This window comes from Neopelma chrysocephalum, unplaced genomic scaffold (genome assembly GCF_003984885.1).
Source record: "Neopelma chrysocephalum unplaced genomic scaffold, ASM398488v2 Primary Assembly neopelma1_61b, whole genome shotgun sequence".
NCBI classification, from domain to species: Eukaryota; Metazoa; Chordata; class Aves; order Passeriformes; family Pipridae; genus Neopelma; species Neopelma chrysocephalum.
Window position 1 is genome coordinate 3,843,108 of NW_020897717.1, and position 22,119 is coordinate 3,865,226.

Genomic DNA, 22,119 nt, shown 5'->3' on the forward strand with positions numbered 1-22,119 from the left:
AGAGGAGAAGGATACAGACCAGCCCTCTTGGCCCTCCCTTCCTTTGCTTCTCTGGTGAAATATAAATGCCCTTTTTCAGGTGTAATTAAAAAGGGAGATGCTGTAATTTGGCAAATGGACTTTGAAAGTCACAGAGTCTTGTTTCTGTGCAACTGCTATGGAAATAGGAGTGAGAAGCCCTTGTCCTCTCTTGCACTCACTGCAACTGCACAGCATAAAGATGCATCTGCAGGTCTTGTGCCCTCACGACTCATTCTCAGAGCTTTTAACCCTTGTCCAAACCAGCCTTCTGGGAGAGAGGCAGGATCCTCGATTTTTGGGTGGCTGGCCGAGAACCATATGGGTGAGGTTGCAGCCCTTCCAGCAAGAAGATATTCCCGAAATTTGGGGTGAAATTCAGCTCATCCAGACCACCGTGGGTTAGACTTTGGTGCAGAGCTGAAGGACATGATGCAGCACAACAATTAGTTCCCTTCCAACACATCTGCCAAAGGCAGCAGGCATGTGCTTCAGCATGCAGCTCCCACTCTTACTTGTGGGATGGCTCCCTCAAATTTAGTTTTAAAAACATGGGGATTAGCGACTACCTATTAGCTATCTCACTACCTGCCTGACAGTTTCCTTCATGCAATTAAAAATGTATCCAGAATGCATAATAAGAGTCAATTGAATTTTTAAAGCATCATGTAGACAATGTACATCATGTGGAAAAATACACTTGGGCTCTGGTAGCCAATGACTGAAACAAAAAGAAAAAAGCTCCGGTTAAAGGAAACCAGAAAAAAGGAGCTTTGGAGAGAATTTCAAGCATAGTGACCTCCCTTTGAAATGCGTCTGTGCAGTCAGTGTCTTGGAGAACCTTGAAAAGGTTTGTATTTTTTTTCTTGCTTTATATCCTTAAAAATATCCCACTAATTTTTTCTTTACTTTCAGGCCTAGTCAACGTTGTCATTTAAACAACCAAAGGAAGGACCTCTTTAAACAATGGAAAAAAATGTGTTTGTAAAACTGTGCAAATACCTATTTCCAAAAATAATTAAAACTGCTGTGGTTTCAGGGACACAAGTGATGCATTTTGAAATAGGACTAAATGTTTATTTACATGAGAGAGCATGCTAGCTCTGGTCTACTGAGAAAATAATGGGCATTAAACCCTTTACAGCATACAGTCCGCTGAATAAAACGTAGATTATACTTTAAAAAGAGGTCTGTGGTTTAGGGATCTACTTCTGCTTTTTAAGCAAAACAACTCACTTTGAGACTTAATAAAAGAATAACTATTTTGGTAAAAACTTATCTCTTCTGATTTTAAAACTCTTTTAAGGACTTACTTTAAACATAATGAAAAACAATGAGAGGGGATAATAAGTCACAGCAAGAAGTAGATTTATTGTGCCCTATAGAAAAGTATCAATCTAAAGTCTTCTTGGTGTGACTGAGTTGATGTAGTGAAGCTAGTGGTGGATTTCCTCCAGGCAGAGGATGTCCCCAGAGGTAAGAAAGCTATCTCATGCCCCCACCTGCCTTCATTGCCCAGCGAAGGAGACGGCACGAGAGGTTAGAGGCAAAGGGATGCAGCCTGAGCAGAAGAGGGCTGTGATACTTGACTGCTCGAGCAGCTAGCACTAATTTGAGCAGCCCAAAGGTCACGACTATTTATGCAGATAAAAGGTCAATGGCAAGCTGGCATGTGGCTGCAGGCTATCTTGGTACGCACTTCACCCAGGGCACTGATACAGGCTTCTGATTCACAGTTTGTCTTTCTGCATGAACTTTCAGGCCAAGCTTTGGCTGGGAAAAAAAATCCCTGCCATGGGAGTTGACACAGTTAGGATCCAGATGCAACTTTTTGTGGCTCAGGCTCATCTGTAGCTAAATCAAACCTTTGAATCATTATTTATAAAAGCAGCCAAATTCTGAACTGTTTGCTCAGTATTTAATCAGCCCTTGTGTGCATAAACCCCTCTGAAAGTGTGCCTGAGTATAGAGAGAGGAAAAAATGAATAGGATGCTCAGGATGTGACCTGCTGAAAGAGAGCCAGTGAAAAGCCTACTGAATTCAACAGAGATAGGTTCTTCAGCTGCCAGTGTGTGTGGATATAAATCACTTTAAACATGTAGGACCTTAGAGCACAAGACTAAATGGCATGGCTTGAATTTACAGAACAGTTTCCGGTTAGGTGAAACAATGTCTATTTGAGTGAAAAAGGGAAGCAGATATACTATGTTTAATCTAGTCAGAATCTACACTATATTTGAAGTTTTATAGTCAATAAATGCTCCATCTTGTACTGTCATTAGAAAATTAAAATATATTTTAACATTCAGTTCCAGCAGCTGTCTGCTGCACTGATTTTAACCAAAATCCTTTTGCTTTTTGCTGTAAATCAGTCCCATATGCTCTGATCTCCAGTAGGAAGTGTGCAAAATATTTTGTGACATTTCACTACCCCAAAAAAAGGTAATGGGAAAGCATCATTACATTGATTTGCTTTTCATCACAGAGGTATTTGGCACTATGCCTTAATTAAGGTTGCAGCAATAACTCTATTATAAGCACTGTTTTGCCTCCCCCAGTAATTTTTTAACTGCAGTTGCCTATTATTCTGTCATTTTTGCTTGTTAATAAAGAAAAAATATGTTAGGATGAGAACCTTCCATGTAGAAAGCCACCACAACTAAGAGTCTTCAGATATAGAAAAGCATATTTTTCTTCCAGCCATCTTTTCCCGTCAAAATGGAGAATTACCAAGTTCTTCCTTGACCACTGTCTTCCTAGATCTCCACAGGAGGGGAAGTTTAAACAGTTGCTTGGATGCATTTTGTCAAGTTTATGAATTTCATTATACTACTTCTTCATATATTGTGGGCTCGGTTTTGGACAAACTGAAACCAACCCATAACAGTGGCATAGTCTGGTTGGGAAATAAATATATTTTGTCTGTGTTTTCCCACTGAAAATGGCAAAATGCTGGCCACTGAGCATTTGCTAGTGCTTTCTCCATCATATTCATCAAACTAAAGAGAGTCTCCATTCTAGACTGAGGTTCATTCCTGTGTAAGCACTGATGATAATTGTTGGGTGGTGGTTCTCATGGACAAAGGCTTCTGCCCCATGTGTGGAAGAGCAGATAACTCTTGAGAACTTTCTCTTTCTCTTACAGCTTATCAAATGAAAGAAAAAGAAGACTTTGAAGAATCTGAAGGCATTGGAATACATTCTGCAATTTCCTGGACCTTATGCTACTTCTTGTAAGTGTTATGATATTATTTCCAGTTCCTGGAAAACAGAACTGTACTATAGATGATGACTGTGGGATTTCTGTTATCTTGGAGCAAATATAGGTTTTATGCTTTCCTTCCTATTAAGGCATTTTAGAAAATGAAACACAGAAAAAGCAAGATCTTCTCATAGTGTTGGGGGCTATCTATTCTTGTACTCCAAGAACACAGTTTAGAAAGGGAATCTCCTACTGCCTCTACCCAGGCAGCCTTCTCATCTTCCAGAACGATATGCTTGTGAAATGAAGACCTACAGCTAGGTTTTCCTCATAGGAGCACAGAAAATACTGCAGGTTTATAGACAGTGTTCCATCAGAAATCCTCATAAAACGGAAGCAGTTGTTTCTCTTTACAATAATAATAATAAAAAAAAAGATTCTGAGTCCCACTGGCTTTTTACTCTTAAACCTAGTCTAGAGCCTGTGATTAGATCTTGCATCTTCCTCCCGCCTCTCTCAGTTTTATGTGAGTGCACTCATCTACTTTTTTGGACTCTCCTGTCTTGTTTAATATTAGTGAATAGTCACAAGATAGTTAAAGAGTCAGCTTTAGGTCACCTGAATCAGCTTTACAACATCTAGCCTCGAGTAGGGGAGCCATGTAATCCCTACAATAGAGCTCTGTATCCACTGGCTTCAAACCTGAATGGCTTCTTGACAGGGTCTGGCAGTCTGTGGTAAGCACCACACTTCTAGAGCTACCTTGCTATCCATATCTAAGTTACCAAATGCTGATTGGGATATGCCTGCATTGCCTTCAGCATTGACACAGCTATGGGCATGTTCTGAAAGCGTGTAATGCAGTCCCTTTTGCCTGCGACTCAGATCATGTAGTGCTCTTATCTATGCACTTCCTACAGAAACTGAAGTGTGGGAGGAATCTCCTGTACTATTCTGTAGGGGAAGAAGTGCCATCCCTGTAATTGATGGGTACTATGTAGTCCAGGTGTGAGTCCTTCAGGGACCAGGCACAAAGAACAGGGTAAGGTTTTCAACATGCAAGGGAAAAATGCAGCTATTCCCACAAGCATGTTTATATTAGAGGAGGTGTCTTCGATCCAACACCATCCGTAAACCTCTGTTAATATCTGCTGCTGTCATCCACGTGAGGTGAGGGTACCTGGATAAGCAGTCACCCCAGCTCCTCCCAGTTCTCAGCATTCTGGGTTGCTTGATCAACAGATGATCTCAGGATACCAGAATGTCTCATTTAGCACCTTAAAATCTGCACACAACTAAGTTTTTCCTTGCTAAGGGCTGAATGGGCCTACCAAGTACATCTGGGTGGCTAAGTCTTGATTTACACCCTAGTTTTATCCCCATAAAGTTGGAACTGAGGATAAAGGCCTTTCTCAGGGAGGCAAGTTCTCTATTACAGACAAAGCAGGAAAAAATCAGACCCATTATGCAAAAAACAGCCATGAGCTATTTTCCTTCTGTATGTAGCAGTTAGTTAAATGCTAAGTGTTAGTACTTGCTGTAGGTAGAGAACTTTTGCTTCTTATCTCAGAAAATCACTTATAAAATTTACAGTTAATTTATAATTAGGTTGTTCAAAATATAACTATAATCTTGAGGAAGCAGCTATAGCATTTTATGCCATTGCACTGCGGTCTGTATACATTAGTCCGAATGATCCATTAAAGTATTACTAAGATGATAGAATAAATTGCATTTTCACAATATTAAGTATACCACAAAGAGTAACTGTGAAAATTGCTGGCATATGCAGCTCATCTAACCTTGGAACTCAAATTGCTTTTCTAATTTGCTGCCATAATCCTGAAAGTAGACTTCTGTAAAACCATATTTCTGTGCTGGAAGAGGGGACGGGGGAGAAGCACAGTGGACAAGCATTGACAAATCTATTAAATTACATACCAGAGAGAGGAATTATCACATTAAAAAGCCCAAGTCGGTAGAGCTATACCTGACCATTGCAACAGAGAAATTACCGTCAATTCCCATTATTGCTCTGTCAGAGGTGTCAGTCGCAGCCCGTGCCTGCGGCCGGTTATTTGATGTATTTCCCTGCCTCTCGTGGCACATGCAGGCTGCAGAGAGCGTCAGCTGGGCTGCTGGAAAGCAATTCTGCTTCTCTAGGCTACTGGGAGAGGACCTCAATATACCTGAGAATCTGCTGGTTTACCTACCTGAGAGTGCCAACAACCCGTTTGTGAGACGGGAGAATTCCCCCCTCTCCCATTAATTTCACTGGGTTGTTCACTTTAATGCTTAGTAATGCCGCTGGAAGTGTTGGTGTAATTTCACGGGTAGTGTAATTGCAAGTTAACTTCATGGCTGATCTCTTCAACAGATGGAAGCAGGGTGGGGGTGGTGATGAAACCCACAGGAAATGGGTGCTGCTGGAGGAAAACGCAGATGGAAAAAAGGAGACACATAAGAACAGAGAAAGGGGAGAGAGAGAGATCAAGGAACCAGGGGGCATAAGAAACATATGGCAGAGGGAGGATGCTCTGAATGACCACTTTAGAGAAAACTGAACACAACTAAAAAGAGTATGAAGAATTAAATATAAATTACAGATACCAAATACTTTAATGGACATTAAAAAACCCCAAATACTATGGTGGTCAGATTCTCTGGGACCAGACATTCTTGCAATCAAGTACGTCCTCCTCAGCAAACCCTTAGGCCATAATTAAAGAGCCTGCATTTTATTTATGCTGTGGGCCTCATGTTTTCTACAGCCTCCATGCTCCTGAGACTCCAGGAACAGGACTCAGGCAGAACTTGCTGTCTCAATACAGCCCTGCCACATACTTTTCATCAAATCTCTCAGGACCACCTTCATTCAGAAATGTTTATATACCTCATCTTAATAGATCCCTTGAGACTTGGCACCTGAGTAACCCAGGTGTCACAATGTTTTGCCTCTCCACGGTACTGTGAGGATAAAGGACAGATGCTGAGGAAAGGGCCTGGCATATCACCCGTGGGCGTTTTGTTGCCAGGACCCAAGCTAACATCTCCACAGGAGATGGTTTTGCTCCACGCAAACACGCCAGCACTCTGCTCTGCTCTGCTCCAGATTTGAGGGTGTGACATGCACTCACCCTGAGTGCTGCTATGCCACTTTTATCCCAAATCTAGAACAGGTGATGTATTTTTTTGGTCAAGAACTTGTCTGCAGTGATTCACGCCTCTAGAAATGTAAAGAAGTTGGGAATGTCAAAGGAATCCTTAAAACTGAACCAAAGAGGGCATTGGGGAGGAGGAAAACTTGCTTGAAGCTCATCTGTCTGCGTGGAGCATAGCCTGACCACAGGTGGGGATTTGTTCCTGCTTCCTATGGCAGAGGCTGGAGAGAGCATGTGTAACAATAACCTTGTCGGTCATTGCTTTCTCAGGAGAGTATTTTGTTCACCTAGGTACGCACTACATCTTGAAAAAATGTTATCAGAGTTTGCAAAGACAATAGTTCAATGTGCATGATTTGTGTACTATAAATACAGTAAGAGGAAAGGAGGCCTAACAAACTAGTGCATCACAAAACAGTTACTGCAGGTTGATTTCAAGGCTGAAGGCCAAGTTTAAGTATACGGTGTTGTTTTCTGTATTCCCTATGATCACAAAGTGAGGAAGAGAGGTGAGAGCCACTGGACTCAGTCAAGGGGTCCCTAATTATTTTAAGAAATCAGGTCTTGTTCTGGGTTTGGGGGTTTTTTTTAATCCCCCCTTTTTTACTGAATTTGGTGGACACAAGACTATCCTGAAAAGAAATCAGGCCTGAGAATTTCCATTAATATTCAGGGGGAAAAACCTCACAAAATTTCTGTTAAAGAGTTAGTTCATGCCAGTCCCCTCCCAAGCACATCCTATTTCTATGGCCTATAAACCAAAGAGACTGCAAAGAGCAGAGATGACTGAAACCTCTTTAATGTGCGAAGTGAGAGCCATTGCTCTAGTTTTTGTAATAACAGTGAGTAGATAGGTATAAAATTCTGTATAAATACCAACTAAATAATTCCTTCAGTAGATATGGAAGTAGGTAATTTGTATTCAAACTTAGGTCAGAAAACTTTAACTCAGGCCCCAAAGTTTAATAATGGATTTATCGTCCCAAAAACGAGTGTTGTGGTTTTCAGAGATGGCAGGTTGGTCTGCTTTCACTGAACTCAGCCAACATTGCTGAATTGTCTTTTAAAATATACATGCAAGTTCGAAAGTTGTGTCTGGAGCCATTTGCCCAAATGCATCTTACAGAAAATGCTGCTAAGACTCCAGATTTCAGCTCAGAATTTCTGGCCACCTGTTCTCAGGCACAGGATTTGGGCGTACACCGTTCCTAACAGGGAGAAACAGGAAAAATGTCTAACTGGGGAGGTTTAGGTTGGACTTTAGGGGAATTTCTTCATAGAAAGGGTGATTAAACACTTGAATGGGCTGCCCAGGGAGGAGGTGGAGTCACCGTGCCTGGAGGTGTTTGCTTTAAGCAAAGTTAGGACGATGGCACTTGGTGCCATGGTCTGGCTGACAAGGTGGTGTTCGGTCAAAGGTTGGACTCGATAAGCTCAGGGGTCGTTTCCAACCTAATTGATTCTGTTAAATCTGTTCTTTTAAACAACGCTACCAAACGACGAAGCATCTCTGGCTTGCAGCGCGAGGTGGGAATTTTTTTTCTGCACTGTGTTGGATGCGGAGCGAGTCTCATTTAGTAACTCTGTGTGGGTGAGGCTTTCCGGAGCACAGCGAGATAAAGGTTCTAAACGTTCTAGCAAACACGGTCCCAGGGATACCGTTCCCGCTCGGTGCCCAGGGAGCGGGACAGTGGCCGTGTCCCGGCCACCGTGGGTGCCGACGGGCGGCGGTGCGGCCCCGGCCCCGCCGGGCCCTCACGCACTGCGGGCGGGGGGAGGGGGAACCGCGTTCCCGGCCCAGACTGTGCATGTCCGAGTGACGCATTGCAGGTACGAACCCACCAATCAGCGCTCTCCTTACGGAGTCTCTGCACTCCTCGGCATTTTTTCCTAAGATCCCCTTCCGCTCGGAGAAATAGTCCCTAGCCCTGCCCCCCTCCGCACCCCCGCTCCCCTCCACACCATTTCACAAGCGCAGACCCCAGTTTTTCTTGCACCTCACCCTTTCGTGCGCCCGGGCTCGGGGGCTTAGGGGCAGAAGGGCCGCGCTCGGGGCGCGGGGGGGCCCTGCCGAGAAGGGCGCGAAGGGCCGGGACTCGTTTCGCAGCTCCGCTCGCTACCGAGGGAAGGGGAGGGGGGAGGGAGCGGCGCGGAGCGATCCGGGCGGGCGGTGAGGCGGTTTATGAGGCGCCGGCGGCGGGCGGGCAGGGCTCAGTGTGAGTCGAGCCGTGCAGCGGGCAGGTTGCGCAGCGTGCGCCCCGTGCAGCTCTCAGCTCCCACCGCACCCCGCAGCCAGGCCGGGCCACCATGGTGAGTCCCTGGGCACGGAGCAGCCGCAGGGTTCGGCGGGCGCCGCTGTGGTGCTCGGCGTGTGAGGCGGGGGGTGGGGGCGGCTGGATTGGGTGCGGATGGGGGGGGAGGTTGGCTGGTGCGGGGCGAGGTCGCCTGCAGAGGGGCGAGGGGGAGGTGGGGTTGCAGGCGTCCCTCGCTGCGGCCGACGGGCTCGGTCTGGCGCGGATGGTCCCGCTCGGAGGCGCCGTGTGCGTGGGAGGAAGTGGTGGCGGCGGCGGCGGCGGATGGGTCCCGCCCGGGTCCCTTTCCCGCCCTGGGGCGTTGGTGCGGATTCAAATCCAAACGGTCCCGGGGTCGGCGGGAGCGCCATGAGGTGGCGCCGGGCGCGTGCCGGGGGGAGCGGTGGATAGCGGTCCCGCCTGGGAGGGGACCTGGGGCGCTGGGAGCAGGGGAAGGAGCTTGCCACGATGGCATCAGCTCCGCGTTCTTATCGCTTTCCCCCTCCCTGTCCCTGGCGTGTGTGCGGCTGAGAGTGCCTGGGGAGGCAGCCTAAGATGTCCGGCTCGCTAGCGAGGTGTGCTGCGCCTGGTCATAATAATGCACTGCGGAGCCCTGCAGCTTCTGAGCAGCATGATGATGAGGGGCAGGCTGTGCCTCACTGCACCATCGCCCTCCTCGCTAGACCTGTTGTCAGCTCGCGTTGGAGCCCCTACCGATTCCGTGGTAGCGCCTTGCTGTTGGCGGCTCTGTTGGACAAGGATTATTTGTGTTCTTTTTTTTTTTTTTTAATCAATTTTGGCTTCCCGTTTTGGTCACTGCAGAGGACAGTCCTGCGTTTATAATTTTTTCAGTGATGCCTTTAGGATTTTAATCCGCTGTCGAAATAAAGCGCATTTCGTGGGATCGGAGCATTGTTTCAAATTCGGTCTACACAATGTGAATTTAGTGTTTGTTTTTTTAAAAAACAAGTGGATAATGAGAAACGTACAAAACCCAATTTTCTTGCAAAAGCAGCACCAGTGATCACTTAGGGCTATCTCTGCATTAAGATATCTCTGCTTTAAGATAAGTATTGTGGAATTGTCTTTTCATTCATTACGTGCTTCTAAGGAATCAGATCACTGTCAGCTCGTCATGTCTAATGTGAACGATGAGTACTTAAAATTTAGTTTTTTGAAGTGCTCTTTCTGAGCAAAGAATTAGGTGAATTGAAGCCCGAATTGGTTCTTTTGCTTGAATTGTGAACCTATACAGCACCATCTATTAAGGAGGGGGAAAAAAGCAATGGATCTAGCAGCAGAAGACTTGCTGCATTTAGTCATCATCTGTAGAGAACCAAAAATGGAGTATCTTCAAGCAAGGTCTGTGTTAAAATGGGTGTGTCCAGGAGGCACAGTGACACTGAGTGTGGTTATAGTTCATCCCGACAGACCAAACTGGCTCAACCTGTGGCTGAATGTTGTCCAGTACTCCCCATGCTAGATAAGGCAGAATGATCTGCTCCTAGAATAAGCTAACCTACCATAAGCCTAATTTTAGTCCGTATATGCTAGTCTGTCTGGTTCTTGTTCTGCAGTTAGTCCTGCCAGAACAGAACTGTCCCTTCAGATCCGATGCCTGTGAAATACACCAAAATGTCGAGTTTCAGAGAGGAACAGGGTTTGCGATTTGCTGGTGGCTCTTTATCAGGCAGTGTTAGTCAGCACTGTGGAGGATCTCCCAAACTGGTTACTGCAGAGCAGCTACGGCTGTAATGAAACACTACCTCTAGAGGCTGTATGTGCCACAGAAACCGCCGCACACACAACAGCTCCCCTGCTTTCCTTGGAGGTTTGGATTCTTTGTCAGGGCCTCCGCACAAACTGGGGGTGGGGGGATGGGAGCTACTGCAGTGAAAATGAAAGTACTGCAACGTGAATCACAGAATGCCGTGTCAAATCTGTGATGGCATCGGGAGGTTTTGAGGTGGGTCTTGGCCATGATAAAGGGCATGTCAAACCTTCAGCATAGGCACGTTACAGTCAGCATTTAAACGTTTGGATCTGAAGTTGTGTTGCCTCGATCAAAGTGCGCACCCTGTCACAGGTATGGTGCACGATTATCTAGCTTAAATTCGGGGCATAGAACTCCAGGAGGCTCCTCTCGGAAGGGCACAGTGGCCTGTAACTCGCGCGCATGGTTCCAGGCTGATAGTCCTCCACCTGGGTGGCACAGGAGGCAGGGATCTGGCAGGCTGCTGGCTCCGCCCTTTACTGCTGTTGCGCAGCAGTCCCTGCAGAGCCCAGCACTGCAGAGTGCAGATGGTGTTTGTTCAACCTTGCCCCACCTCCCCTCTTATCTTTCAACTGCTCCATACCTGTGCCTTTTAATAAGGTTTGTGCTCTCCTCAAACAATGTACCGCTTACAGGTACTGTCAGAGCTTATCCAAATTCATGGTTAGGGTGTTTTAAGTTTCTGGAAGAGTTAGAGAGGAGGAAGAGCTTGAGAACGCTTAACAGCTCACACATTGCTATGTCACGTCTTCATATAAAATTGTTTGTATAAAACAGTACGTGACTCAACTTGGTAACCCATAAGTACTGACCTAAATAAACCAGGTTCTTGTTGCTTAAATCTGATCTACAGCTTTCTGTAAATATAAATGTCTTATGGAAACGTAGCACATCGTTCTCCTCACTCGAACAGTAAAAATGTAAATAGCATGCAAAGGTAGGAGCCTGTGTTAATGATACTCTCCAGACAAGCCAAAATCCGTTAGGCTTCTGCCATGTGACCGGCAGAATACTTCCATCCCAAAGCCTAGGGTCGAATTGGTGACGTTCTCAGTGTTGCTGCCACCCTAGTCTGTTTTTTTGTTTGTTTGGGTTTTTTGTGGTTTTTGGTTTTTTTTTTTTAACAAAAAGTAGAGCCTACATGGGGATACTTCCTACAGCAGCTGAAATTTGGACAAGTGGAATCTGTAGCTTCTAATACCCATTGGCTGCTAGTTTAAAAGTTGCTCAGCAGGGAGGTCTTGGTTCTTAAAGTATGTGAGCCCCAGACAGTCTGAGAAAGGAACTGATGGAGGCCTTTGTCTTGGGCTGTTTCTGTATTGTATGCAGATTTTTTATTTTCGGTAAGCAATTACGCTCTTGTATGTCTGCTTGAGTAGCTGTCTTTCCTTCTGTTATAGTAAGAATAACCAGCAGCTGGTAATTTCTAAATTTGTATGCAATATAGAAATGTAATTGAGATTGTAATTAGTTAAGTAAAAATTGACAGGTGGTGCATATGCCTTTTTCTAAGTCTTCCCTTGACAGATGGTTAATGTGTAGGAAGAGTTTGGTGGGCACACCTAGTGACTGAAAATTTTTCTGTCAGTATTGCATTAACTACAAAAAGGGTTGTTGCTGAAATGGTCACAACAGGAACAAAACTGAAAATGCATTGTTGAGCTTAGGCAGTGAATGTGTCTTTTCTGTATTTTAGTGTGGGTTTTACTCTTCAGTGGGGTACTATGAAGTAAAGAGTTCAAGAAGCTTCCCTGAAGGAAATGTGTGGCCTTGTTACTGCAATTGAATTGAAGCTGTCCAGAATTTGTTTAAAGAATAAGCTAAGTTGAGACCCTGGGAAGGTGTTTCTACAGTCCTCAAACACCTTTGTACTCCTTCAGGAGTGAAGTCCATTTTGGGTTTGGCCTCAAAGACTGAGGGTTTTTATTGCTGTCCAGTACAGTTGATTCAAAACTGCTGATAGATGCAAAAGAGGTATAAAATTGGGTTTACCTAACTGATACAGAAATTACATCCTAGACTACAAAACTTTTTTCTGCTGGCCCTGTTAACTACCTGGTAGCTGAGTCAGTGTAGACAATGGTCTGAAAAAGTCTAGATAGCTGCATGTCACTGAAATGACTGGTTTGGGCTGAAGCTGGTGTCTTGTATTTTACAGCCAGGTCTTGGACATGAAGCTTTGTGTTAATCAAGGGATGATTTAATTCTAGCAAAGAGTATATTCTTCTAATTTTACCATTGTAACTTAGCAGAAGATGCTAGTCTGCCTTAAATTTGGCATTTGGGAGTTACTGCTGCGTTACTTAGACCTAAAGTGTTTTGTTTGAAGCTGAGCCTGGTAGTGTACTGTGTAAATGAGTTTTTAAAACCAGTCTATAGGAAGGGACCTGTGTGCCCTGAGCTTGCTAGTGTTGCTTGGGCAATTGATTGATAAAAGTGGTAATATATTACTTGGGTGTATCAGATATTTCAGGGTCAGGAAATGAGGGTAGGCGACCAGTTTTACTTAGCAAGCAATCCTGATGACTTTTGAGCTGTATTAGTTAGAACTATTTCAGAATGCTACAGATAAGTCATGAAGAGCAGCTACCATATTTAGAGGCTTCTACAAGTCTTACTTGCCTTGAACTTTTGCTACAACTATAATCATATTCTCTTTTATTGCAGGCTGATCAACTGACAGAAGAGCAGATTGCAGGTGAGACTTTTGTGCTATGTTGCTACTCCTACTTGACCTGGCACATCTCTTAATCCAGTGACAGTCTTGTGTTACACAAGATATTTTGCTTTCTTAGATACTAAAGTAATATGGTGGAATGTTTTGATATGTTACCTAAGTTTTAAAGGCTCATCTGCTGTAAAAGCACCATGGACACAATGAATGTGAAGTGGTTAAACAATCCTCACATCTTTACTGGCTAATAGACCTGTGACTCTTCATTTTTTTCTCATGACTACAGAATTGTCCCAAGTGCAAACTGAAAGAGGATGGGGCAGGGAGAGAATGACAAGTCTCTGGTGAAGGCTTGGAATCTGCAGTACTTTTCTAACAGAAGGCAAAAATAATGTACTTTGCTGTCTCCTGTCAGCAGAGATGTTTCAGAGTGGCTCTTGTTGATGACAGCAGAGATTGGCTTCAAGATGACAACTCTTAATATTCCATATTTGGAACTGCATTTTGTGCTTGGACACAAGTGTTGTGTGTGTGCTGTTCTGATGGTCTGGCGCTTGCTCTGAAATGCTTAAATATGCATCTCTTGTATCTTAGTATTGGCCCCTTAACAATGGGTTACGTGCACTTACAGCTTCTTATTAATGGCAAAAACTTTGCGTTATCGTGTCTGCTACTCATGCAGGCTGCACAAACTTCCGGGCTTCTTATTGCTCTCTGTAGACTTACTTGAACTTCAGTAATTGATGTGACTTAAAGCTGGTCATGCAGAATTCAGCTTTGCCAAAGACATTAAAGAACTTCAGGGTTTTGATCTGACAAGTGTATAGTGTTAATACTAGAAAGTCTTAGTGTGCATAACTGTCATGCGAATTTATTCTTGAGGATGTTAGGGTTCTGCTAATCTAATAGTGCCAGGTCAAGCATACAAATTACATCCTCTAAGAGATACACCACCGTTAAATAGTAGTATCTCTTAAAGACACTGTATTAAACAGAAGTGTCATTATGAGCTGGTTTGGTTTTGCCATAATTGCCAAATCTGAAGGTTAAGAACATTTTTCTGTAGCTTTTACACTTTAGATGCTTGCTTTTACTCAAAGGAGACTAATTATGGTTTTGTGGAAAATCCTTAGTCTATTTACTTGTTGCCATGATACTGTCTTGTGAGTAAGCACAAGTTCAACCTAAGATTTTTTTTTTTTTTCTGGAACTGGCCTACATATCTCAAAGGTTTTGTGATCAGTTTAGTTGGAGCAGACTTTATCAATTGTCACTGCTGTCTTTTCAATAATGCCTCATTGTTCCAGTTCTTAAATGTAGAAGTTTTATTAGTTGATGTAGCTGATTATGGAGTATAAACAGGAAGCTTATTACCTTGGGATTAGTGCAAATTTTAGCTATTCATTTATGATGGTGTAATTCTTGGAACAAAAAGTGAGTATTGATAAGCCTGTCATGCTGGAATAGAGTTTTTCATCTGCATGGAAGGAATAAAAGTATATCTTTAGTGTTAGTATTCAGTGTAAAAATGTCCTACCACTTTCAGTTCAGTTATTGGTATTTCATTAAGCAAATGTGTCTGCAAGTAAACCATAAACCATGAACCTCAGATGTGAAGACATGAGCCCACTGGTGGTCTGTTAGGGAACCATCCCCACTACTGCTTAGGAAGGGCTGCAGCTGACTAAGCAGTCTGCTTAGTTTTGCTGCTAAAGGCCAGTGTCTTCCCATGAAGACTTCCAGGTAAAATTTGTGTGTTCTACAGGCTGTGGCTTAGAAAACTTGAGCCACTGCCACTGTAACTGAGCTTCTCTGAAGACACCTAGCTTTTAATTTGAAGGTAAACTTAGTAAATGGTACTGCAAGGTAGTGACAACTTTACTTTTCCTAAATAAAAGGCTAGAATACTTAATGCAGCCACTTCTCATGGGCTTAAAATCTTCCACCTCTGCTGCAAAGCACCAGAATAGAGTTGTTAAAGATTCAAGATGTTATTTTCCATGGAACTCATTAATCATATAGGACTGAAGCTCCTTGTCAGTGTAAGAAGGGGTGAAGCTTCCCAGAGTTTGTTCGTATGAAAGACTGAATTTTGAAAGCCGAGTAGGTACAGAAAGTGAATACTGGCTGCAGTTGCATTCAGTAAGAATTGAAGTTGCTAAGTCCAATGGCCATCCCTTTAGTGTTAAGCGTTGTATTAAAAAGGTACGTAGGTCAGGACCACTTAATGTGGGTAGTCAGGTGGGGGAGCAGCCTGAAGATGCCTTTGTCCCAAAGCCAGCTGGTCTAGTGAGCTATCCCTCCTCTCATTAGACCCCAGGGTTTTAACCAGGCTTTGAACAAGTAGGTCTATGTATGGTGGTTGTTGTATCTTGTTCCTTTACTGTGCTGTGGTTCTCTGTTGGGGATCTGACCACAACAGTGATTTTAAATTGATGCCATAGTAGAAGTAGACATGTTTAAGTGTTGAGCTCCTGGTAGCTGTGAAGAGAACAATTGACATTCTCCTATAAAAGTTCCAGGCATAGCTTGCTAAATAGTGCAAGAGGGGGAATGGTAGCCCTGGTTCACTGAACATATTAGGTCACTGAAGACTGCTACTTCATCTGGAAAGGTGATGTGGTGCAGAGATGCCTTGGAAGCTATGGTGAAAAAGAACATTTTGAGCTAGGGTGGTGGAGTTAACATTCTGTTGGATTAGCCTTTCTTTCATGGGGCCTGGAAGTAGTGTTTTTCTTGATGCAGGATGCTTTTCAGAGGGAGGAGACCTTGTAGCCTTACGAGAGAGTTTTCATTTGCAATTTGGTATAGAGAAGTGGAATAGAGAGGACTTGCTTTGCATGCTACTTTGAGTCATAAAGTGTATGAGGAGTGTTTTACAACCTTATGTTGCAGGAAGCCAGAATTGAGTTGCTTACTAAACTTTAGTCATAGCTGCCCTCACTAGCCATGGCTGCAAATCTTCGAAAGCTATGCTACGTTCCTCTTGTTCTCATCTGAACTGTATCTGTGTAGGTTGTTACTCCTTTGTTCTAATTATTACTGGAGGTGGTTCCCAGAAGTGGTTGAAGAGGTATTTTAATTGTATTCCTAACTTGATTCAGCATTTCAAATGGGAATATGCTGCTAATCTTTGACTTGCTTTATTTTCTTTATGGTTATGCTTACGATTTGTAGCTGGTTGCTTCTTAGCCTACAGCATCTTTGAGTAAAAGAAGGGTAGAATTGTCCTTTGAGTGGTTCCTTTCAAGTGTTCAGAACATACCACTGAAAAGCCTATTTTTGTAGAAAGAAAACTTTTTTTTTTTTTTTAAACAAAATTTAAAGGCTAAGTATTACTTCTTCTAAGCAAGGTCACTGCAATGCTGAGAAGTCTGCTTCATGATTAGGTTAGTGATGGTTGACCTTCATGTGAAGGACAAAGTGGTTAACAGCTAAACATTTTGAATAACACTTGAGCACTTGACTCTTCAACTTTCCCCTTTTGAGGTCCTTCCATGTTTGACTATCAACTTATGTACTAGCCTTGACCTGAAAGCCTTTCCTTCCCTAGTGTAAAACATAAGTCCTGATAAACCTATTCGTTGCCTCTAAGATAACTGAAACTAGCCCCAAAGACTGTTTGGAAGTGACTATAGGTACAGGTGCTTGGTGATTATACAATACTGGCTTCAAATAGTTTTGTTTGGTCCTGTGGTAGCCTTGCTCCAATTCTTATGGGCTAAACAGTGGGAGTTGGCTTTTGGAACACTTCAAACTGTTAAATGTAGAAGAGTAGGGCTTTTTCCCTGAGACTTGTTTGTGACTCTAGTATTATAGCTGCATTCATGAACTATAAAAAGCCTATTTTTGTAGTTTCATTTTTAACACTTGGCAGTTTGTACTTACCTCAAGGGTTTCAGAGTATGAAGTGGATGAAGTAAGACTTCATGCAGGTCATGTGAAAACACAGTTTTTACTGTGACTAATTCTGGCCTGGGAAACCCACCATCTGGAATGCTGGCTGCTTGGAAATGTTGGGAAAAAAACAATACTTGGAAGTATTTCTGATGCAGGAGTACCCTTGAGCTGATGAATTGTCCAAAGGCGTGATCTTAGGTGCTTTGAAAGCTGTAAAAGGATCTGAACTCTGGAAGTTAAGATTCTCACATTTAACTGTCGTGTGTATGAGCTACTACAGCCCAGTGAGCTCGTTTAGGGTCTGTGGCCAAAGACAAACAGATGGCATGGATTAAAACCAGCTCCATTTTTGGACTGGACAATTAAACATGTTATGCTTGTATTAATATTCCTGGCTACAATACAGCCACTGTAGGGGGTTAAGAGGTAATGTTGAAACACAGCTAAAGCAGTCTTAGAACTAGTCAGAAACACTTCTATGAGTGCTGTTTCAGGATGCAGTAGGACCAAAGCAATTTTCTAAGCAGCTTTTCCGAAATGAAGGCTCCAGTGACTTTCCTCCTTTAACTGTGGTAGCATTGCACTGTTCAGACATCTGTGTCTAGCAGAAGTGGGTTATAATGAGAAACTTGGTTTTAATTTGGTCTGACCGTACCTTTTTCCATTGGCTCATCTCCTCAATTAGTAATAAAAGTGCTGTTAAGCTATAGCATTTATATTTTAAGCACCAATTTTCAATTTTCCCATTTAATTCCATGCTGTTTTCTGTTGAGATACAATTCCTACCAAGAATGTGGATCTTTCTAGTTCCAGATAGCTATTTCAATTTTGTGTTAGGAATCCTTTTCAAGACAGATAGTAACAAACATCTGAGTACTTCTGAAATGGATGACCTTCCATCTTAGTTTGGGTCAAAATGTGGTTGATTAGTAGACTGGTGGGTAGTTTTTCAGATGTTGGTGCTTTGATATTGGCATTATAGTTATACTGGCTGAGCAGTATACCAGAATTTTCTTACAAGAATGAAATCAAGTAACTTAGAACAATAGGCAACAGTGAATTAAGTTAACCTTTCAAAGCTGAAGGGATTAACTTTTTTGTTGTTGTACAGAATTCAAAGAAGCTTTTTCACTATTTGACAAGGATGGGGATGGTACTATAACTACAAAGGAGTTGGGGACAGTGATGAGATCGCTTGGTCAAAACCCCACAGAAGCAGAGCTACAGGATATGATCAATGAAGTAGACGCTGATGGTAAGACTTTACTAATAAGTAATTTAATAAAGTGCATGAAACACATTTTTCTAACAAAGTGATTATCTTTCAGGCAATGGCACAATTGACTTTCCAGAGTTTCTGACAATGATGGCAAGAAAAATGAAAGATACAGATAGCGAAGAAGAAATTAGAGAAGCGTTCCGTGTCTTTGACAAGGTACTATAATGTTTACCTTAAATATTCCTTTTGAGAAAACTGTTGGACTTCTAATGTGCTTCCTCATGAAGCTGAGGGGTATTTGCAGTCCTGTCATCTGGAACCTCTAGATTGGCCAGTCACCCTAAAGTTCAGTCTACTGTGGTACTGTAGATGAAAGTCAAATGAGGTGTCAGGATAGTAGCAGGTGACACCGTTTAAGGTACTGCTTGTTATGATACTAAAATACTTGTACACAACTGGCAGGGTAATTGTTTTAAGTACTTAAAATAATGTTTTAAATCTTTTATGTAGTCTTTGCTAAGTGAATTGCTAAAAGAGTCTAAAGTTACTTGATTTACTTAAGATGCACCTTTGAGCTGAAAACATATGATGTGAAGTACCTTGGGTGTTGAAGAGGAAAGTCAGTTGTGTTAGTATACACTAGTACTTCAATATTTGGTGTCCCAGCTAGCGTAGAATATGTAAAAGTAGTCTCTGAAGGCCTTGTGGCTTTGTGCTGGAATCCTGTTAAATAGGCAAATCAGATAAGTAGCTTGTTTTAAGAACCACTTGAACCACAGTCACATAATTTAATAGACATCCATCACCTAAGATGGTTGCAAAAGATGCTGATTGCATTGTCAGTGGTATAAAAATGTCTCTGAATAGGACAGCCAAAGTAGACTATATTGGATAAGTTGATCTTAAAATGTCTTTTTAAGACTAAGAGATTGGACAATGCTGAAGATATGTTTGCAGCTCTCATTTGCCTTGTGCAAATGCTAGTGGTTAAAGCTATGTTAACTTCTTAATGTTCGGTTTGCTCTGCAATGTTCTTAAGTTATAGTTAAGTCACTAGGCCTTAGGCAAGTCTATTCCAGTGTTCCTTTTATCCCTCCCAGGATGGCAATGGTTACATTAGTGCTGCAGAACTCCGTCATGTGATGACAAATCTTGGGGAGAAGCTAACAGATGAAGAAGTTGATGAAATGATTAGGGAAGCAGACATTGATGGTGATGGTCAAGTAAACTATGAAGGTAAGGAGTTGTTAACTGATTCTTTTTGTGTAGCACTTCTCATGCTGATGCTTGTGTGGTTGCTTATGGCCACACCAAGTTTAAATAGGGTAGTGTTCAGACAAGTTCATCTGAACACGTAGTGTTCCTTTAACTAATGTTCAATTAGTATGTACATTGTGTACCTCTCAATGGGTTCAAGTCTGAGTGTTATTGCTGCCTTTGTGCCAAAGGCAGAAAAAGACTATTCAACTGTGCAGTACAAGAATTAACTTCCTAAATCTAATGATGTCTAATGACCATTAGAATAAGCAAGTTGTCAGATGTTCACATACTGTTCTGTTCACTAACTAATGTTGATCTGACTGTAGGAATTCACTCATTTGTCATAAATGCTTTTAAAATTGCTTACTAATCCAAGGGGGAAAGCCTCTCAAATATGCAGAAATTTCAAGACCTTTAGAAGACCTCTTCAATATATTTCACACAAATCAGCTGTAACTTATTTCTATTTCCTCCTTTCTTTCTGACATTGAAACTTAAATGAAGTAATGCGAGCAGGAGGAGTTCTTTCAGTCAGGTGTTTGCAGCTCAGACACACACTAAGCTTGTTTTCATTGTAACTTTCCAAATGTGCTGTAGGAAGTAGTGAGGGTATTTTCAGATAATGCTTGTACTGTTTCTGAGGTGTAGGTGTGCTTTTCCTTTAAGGCCTCTTTGGTTGTGGCCTAAGGATGAGCACTCATCTGTGAGTGAAGAGTCATTTTTATGTACAAGGCTGCTGTTTCATCACTGTGCTTATGAGTAGACTATTCAGAGACTGGCACTAGAGAGGATCATCATCCCTCTTGTTTCCAGTTGCTCTTCTGAAACTTGAGCAGCCAATTAACTCCTTTTAGGTTCCCAGTCTCTTTTCATTATTGTATCTGAAACTATGTTCCAGCACAATAAATGAATCCTATTTTGTGGGTTCTGATTTACCATGTGCCATGAATAAGCATTAAAGCATTTGCTTAAAGGCAGGCAAAATAGCACGACTTGGGCTGTTCTGCTTTGGAAAACAAGAAATTCAACACTGTACACCTACTTAACTGATTGTCACTTCAGTGTGATTTCTACTCTTAGTCATTCTTGGGTATCTTGTCCCCTTCTGTAAGTTGGTGGACAAGAGTAATGTTTTGTTTTGGAAGTAAGGTTGTTCCCTGGTTAACTGAGGGACCAACTTTTATAAAAATGTAGAGGCCTCTTGCCTATTAAAAATAGAAGGGGTTTAGGTGTGATTGGTGAAAAAGGGGACTATCTTGAAGATGCTTTTATTTGACTATAACTGAAATCATAGTTTTCAAATGATGTTCAGCACCAGTATGGTCACTTTTCAGATCTTGCAATTCAGTTGTTTCTCTGAATAACTCATACAACTCTTTCCTTTTACAGAGTTTGTACAAATGATGACAGCGAAGTGAAGACGTTGTACAGAATGTGTTAAATTTCTTGTACAAAATTGTTTATTTGCCTTTTCTCTGTTTGTAACTTATCTGTAAAAGGTTTTTCCCTTACTGTCAAAAGAATATGCATGTATAGTAATTAGAAGGCCATTCCTCCATGTTTTTCTCCTTTATCTTACTGTCATTGTTCTGATTTTTGGAAAATTGATCTAAGTAACAAATGTTGCATGTGGCTTACTCTGGATATTTAAGCCCTTCTGCACATCTAAAGTTAGATGGAGTTGGTTAATTGAGGGAACATCTGGATTGTCTATTAAAGTAGCTTTCTTTAGGAGACTTAGGTATGACTAGTGTGACAAGTTACATTAAGTAAGCTAGGGTTTACCATGCATTAGCAATTCCTTAGTTAAAGCAACATGTTGGCTCTCCTTCTCTAGTGCACAAGAGTTTATTCCCCTTTCTGTGATGGAGGAGGACTCTTGCAGTAAAATGAGGTTAATAGTATCTGTCATGTGGCTAATGCACTGTTAAAGTCATTCTCCTAGCTTACTTCACCGTAACTTGTTTGTGGCCATACCTGTAACATGTTGTTGAAATGTGGAGTCTTAACGTTGTGGACGATTGACAGTCAACAATATGAAACTTAAGTTGCACTAATGCAAAACGGGTGATTTATCCAGGTACTCGTACACAAGTTTTTTTTGTACTGCTGGTCCTGTACCAGAAAACATTTTCTCCTCTTGTTACTATGCTTTTTAAACTTTGTTTAGCCACTTATTTTAAAAAAAATCTGCTTATGGCACGATTTGCCTCAAATCCATTCCAAGTTGTATATTTGTTTTCCAATAAAAAATTACAATTTACCCATACTGTTTCAATGTATCCTTGAATTATTTACAGGAATTGTTCAATGCAGTTGCTGCTCTATGTTTCAGTATGTAGCAGTTTGGTTTGCTTATGCAATGGATTGGCTGTCTTAAAATAGCTTGGAAGGTGAAAACTTAGTCCTTAAATTCTGGCCCTTAATAGTATTGTTGACTTGAAGAAGCTTTCTTACTAGTAGTTTAAAATGTATTTTACAGTCTTGTGTGGAGCTTGGTGCTTCAATAAACTTACCGTAGTGACTGGCTATGCCCACTATCTGTAGACATTGTGAACTGGATGTTGACCTAGTTCAATAGTTGACCTAAAATTAAAATTCCTTGTTCAGACAACTAAA

The 22,119-nt window shown here is 42.1% G+C and overlaps 1 protein-coding gene across 2 annotated transcripts; it reads left to right on the top strand.

The window, feature by feature from the left end:
* Nucleotides 1-3,225: 3,225 nt before the first annotated feature.
* CALM2 (calmodulin 2) lies at nt 3,226-22,119 on the top strand. 2 transcript variants are annotated; one of them, XM_027681964.1, is made up of 6 exons: nt 3,226-3,252; nt 13,115-13,145; nt 18,133-18,276; nt 18,350-18,456; nt 19,341-19,476; nt 20,890-22,119. In XM_027681964.1, the coding sequence occupies exons 1-6, from the start codon at nt 3,241-3,243 to the stop codon at nt 20,916-20,918; spliced, it is 459 nt and encodes a 152-aa protein (XP_027537765.1). In that variant the 5' UTR covers nt 3,226-3,240; the 3' UTR covers nt 20,919-22,119. The 2 variants fall into 2 exon arrangements, with proteins under 2 accessions (XP_027537765.1, XP_027537766.1); XM_027681965.1 differs by lacking the exon at nt 3,226-3,252 and adding an exon at nt 8,542-8,692.

Bases quoted from the DNA above. Each gene is read 5' to 3' on its own strand.
- CALM2 (XM_027681964.1), top strand. The intron at 18,457-19,340 runs GTACTATAATGT...TATCCCTCCCAG, and splicing joins CGTTCCGTGTCTTTGACAAG to GATGGCAATGGTTACATTAG. The intron at 19,477-20,889 runs GTAAGGAGTTGT...TTCCTTTTACAG, and splicing joins TGGTCAAGTAAACTATGAAG to AGTTTGTACAAATGATGACA.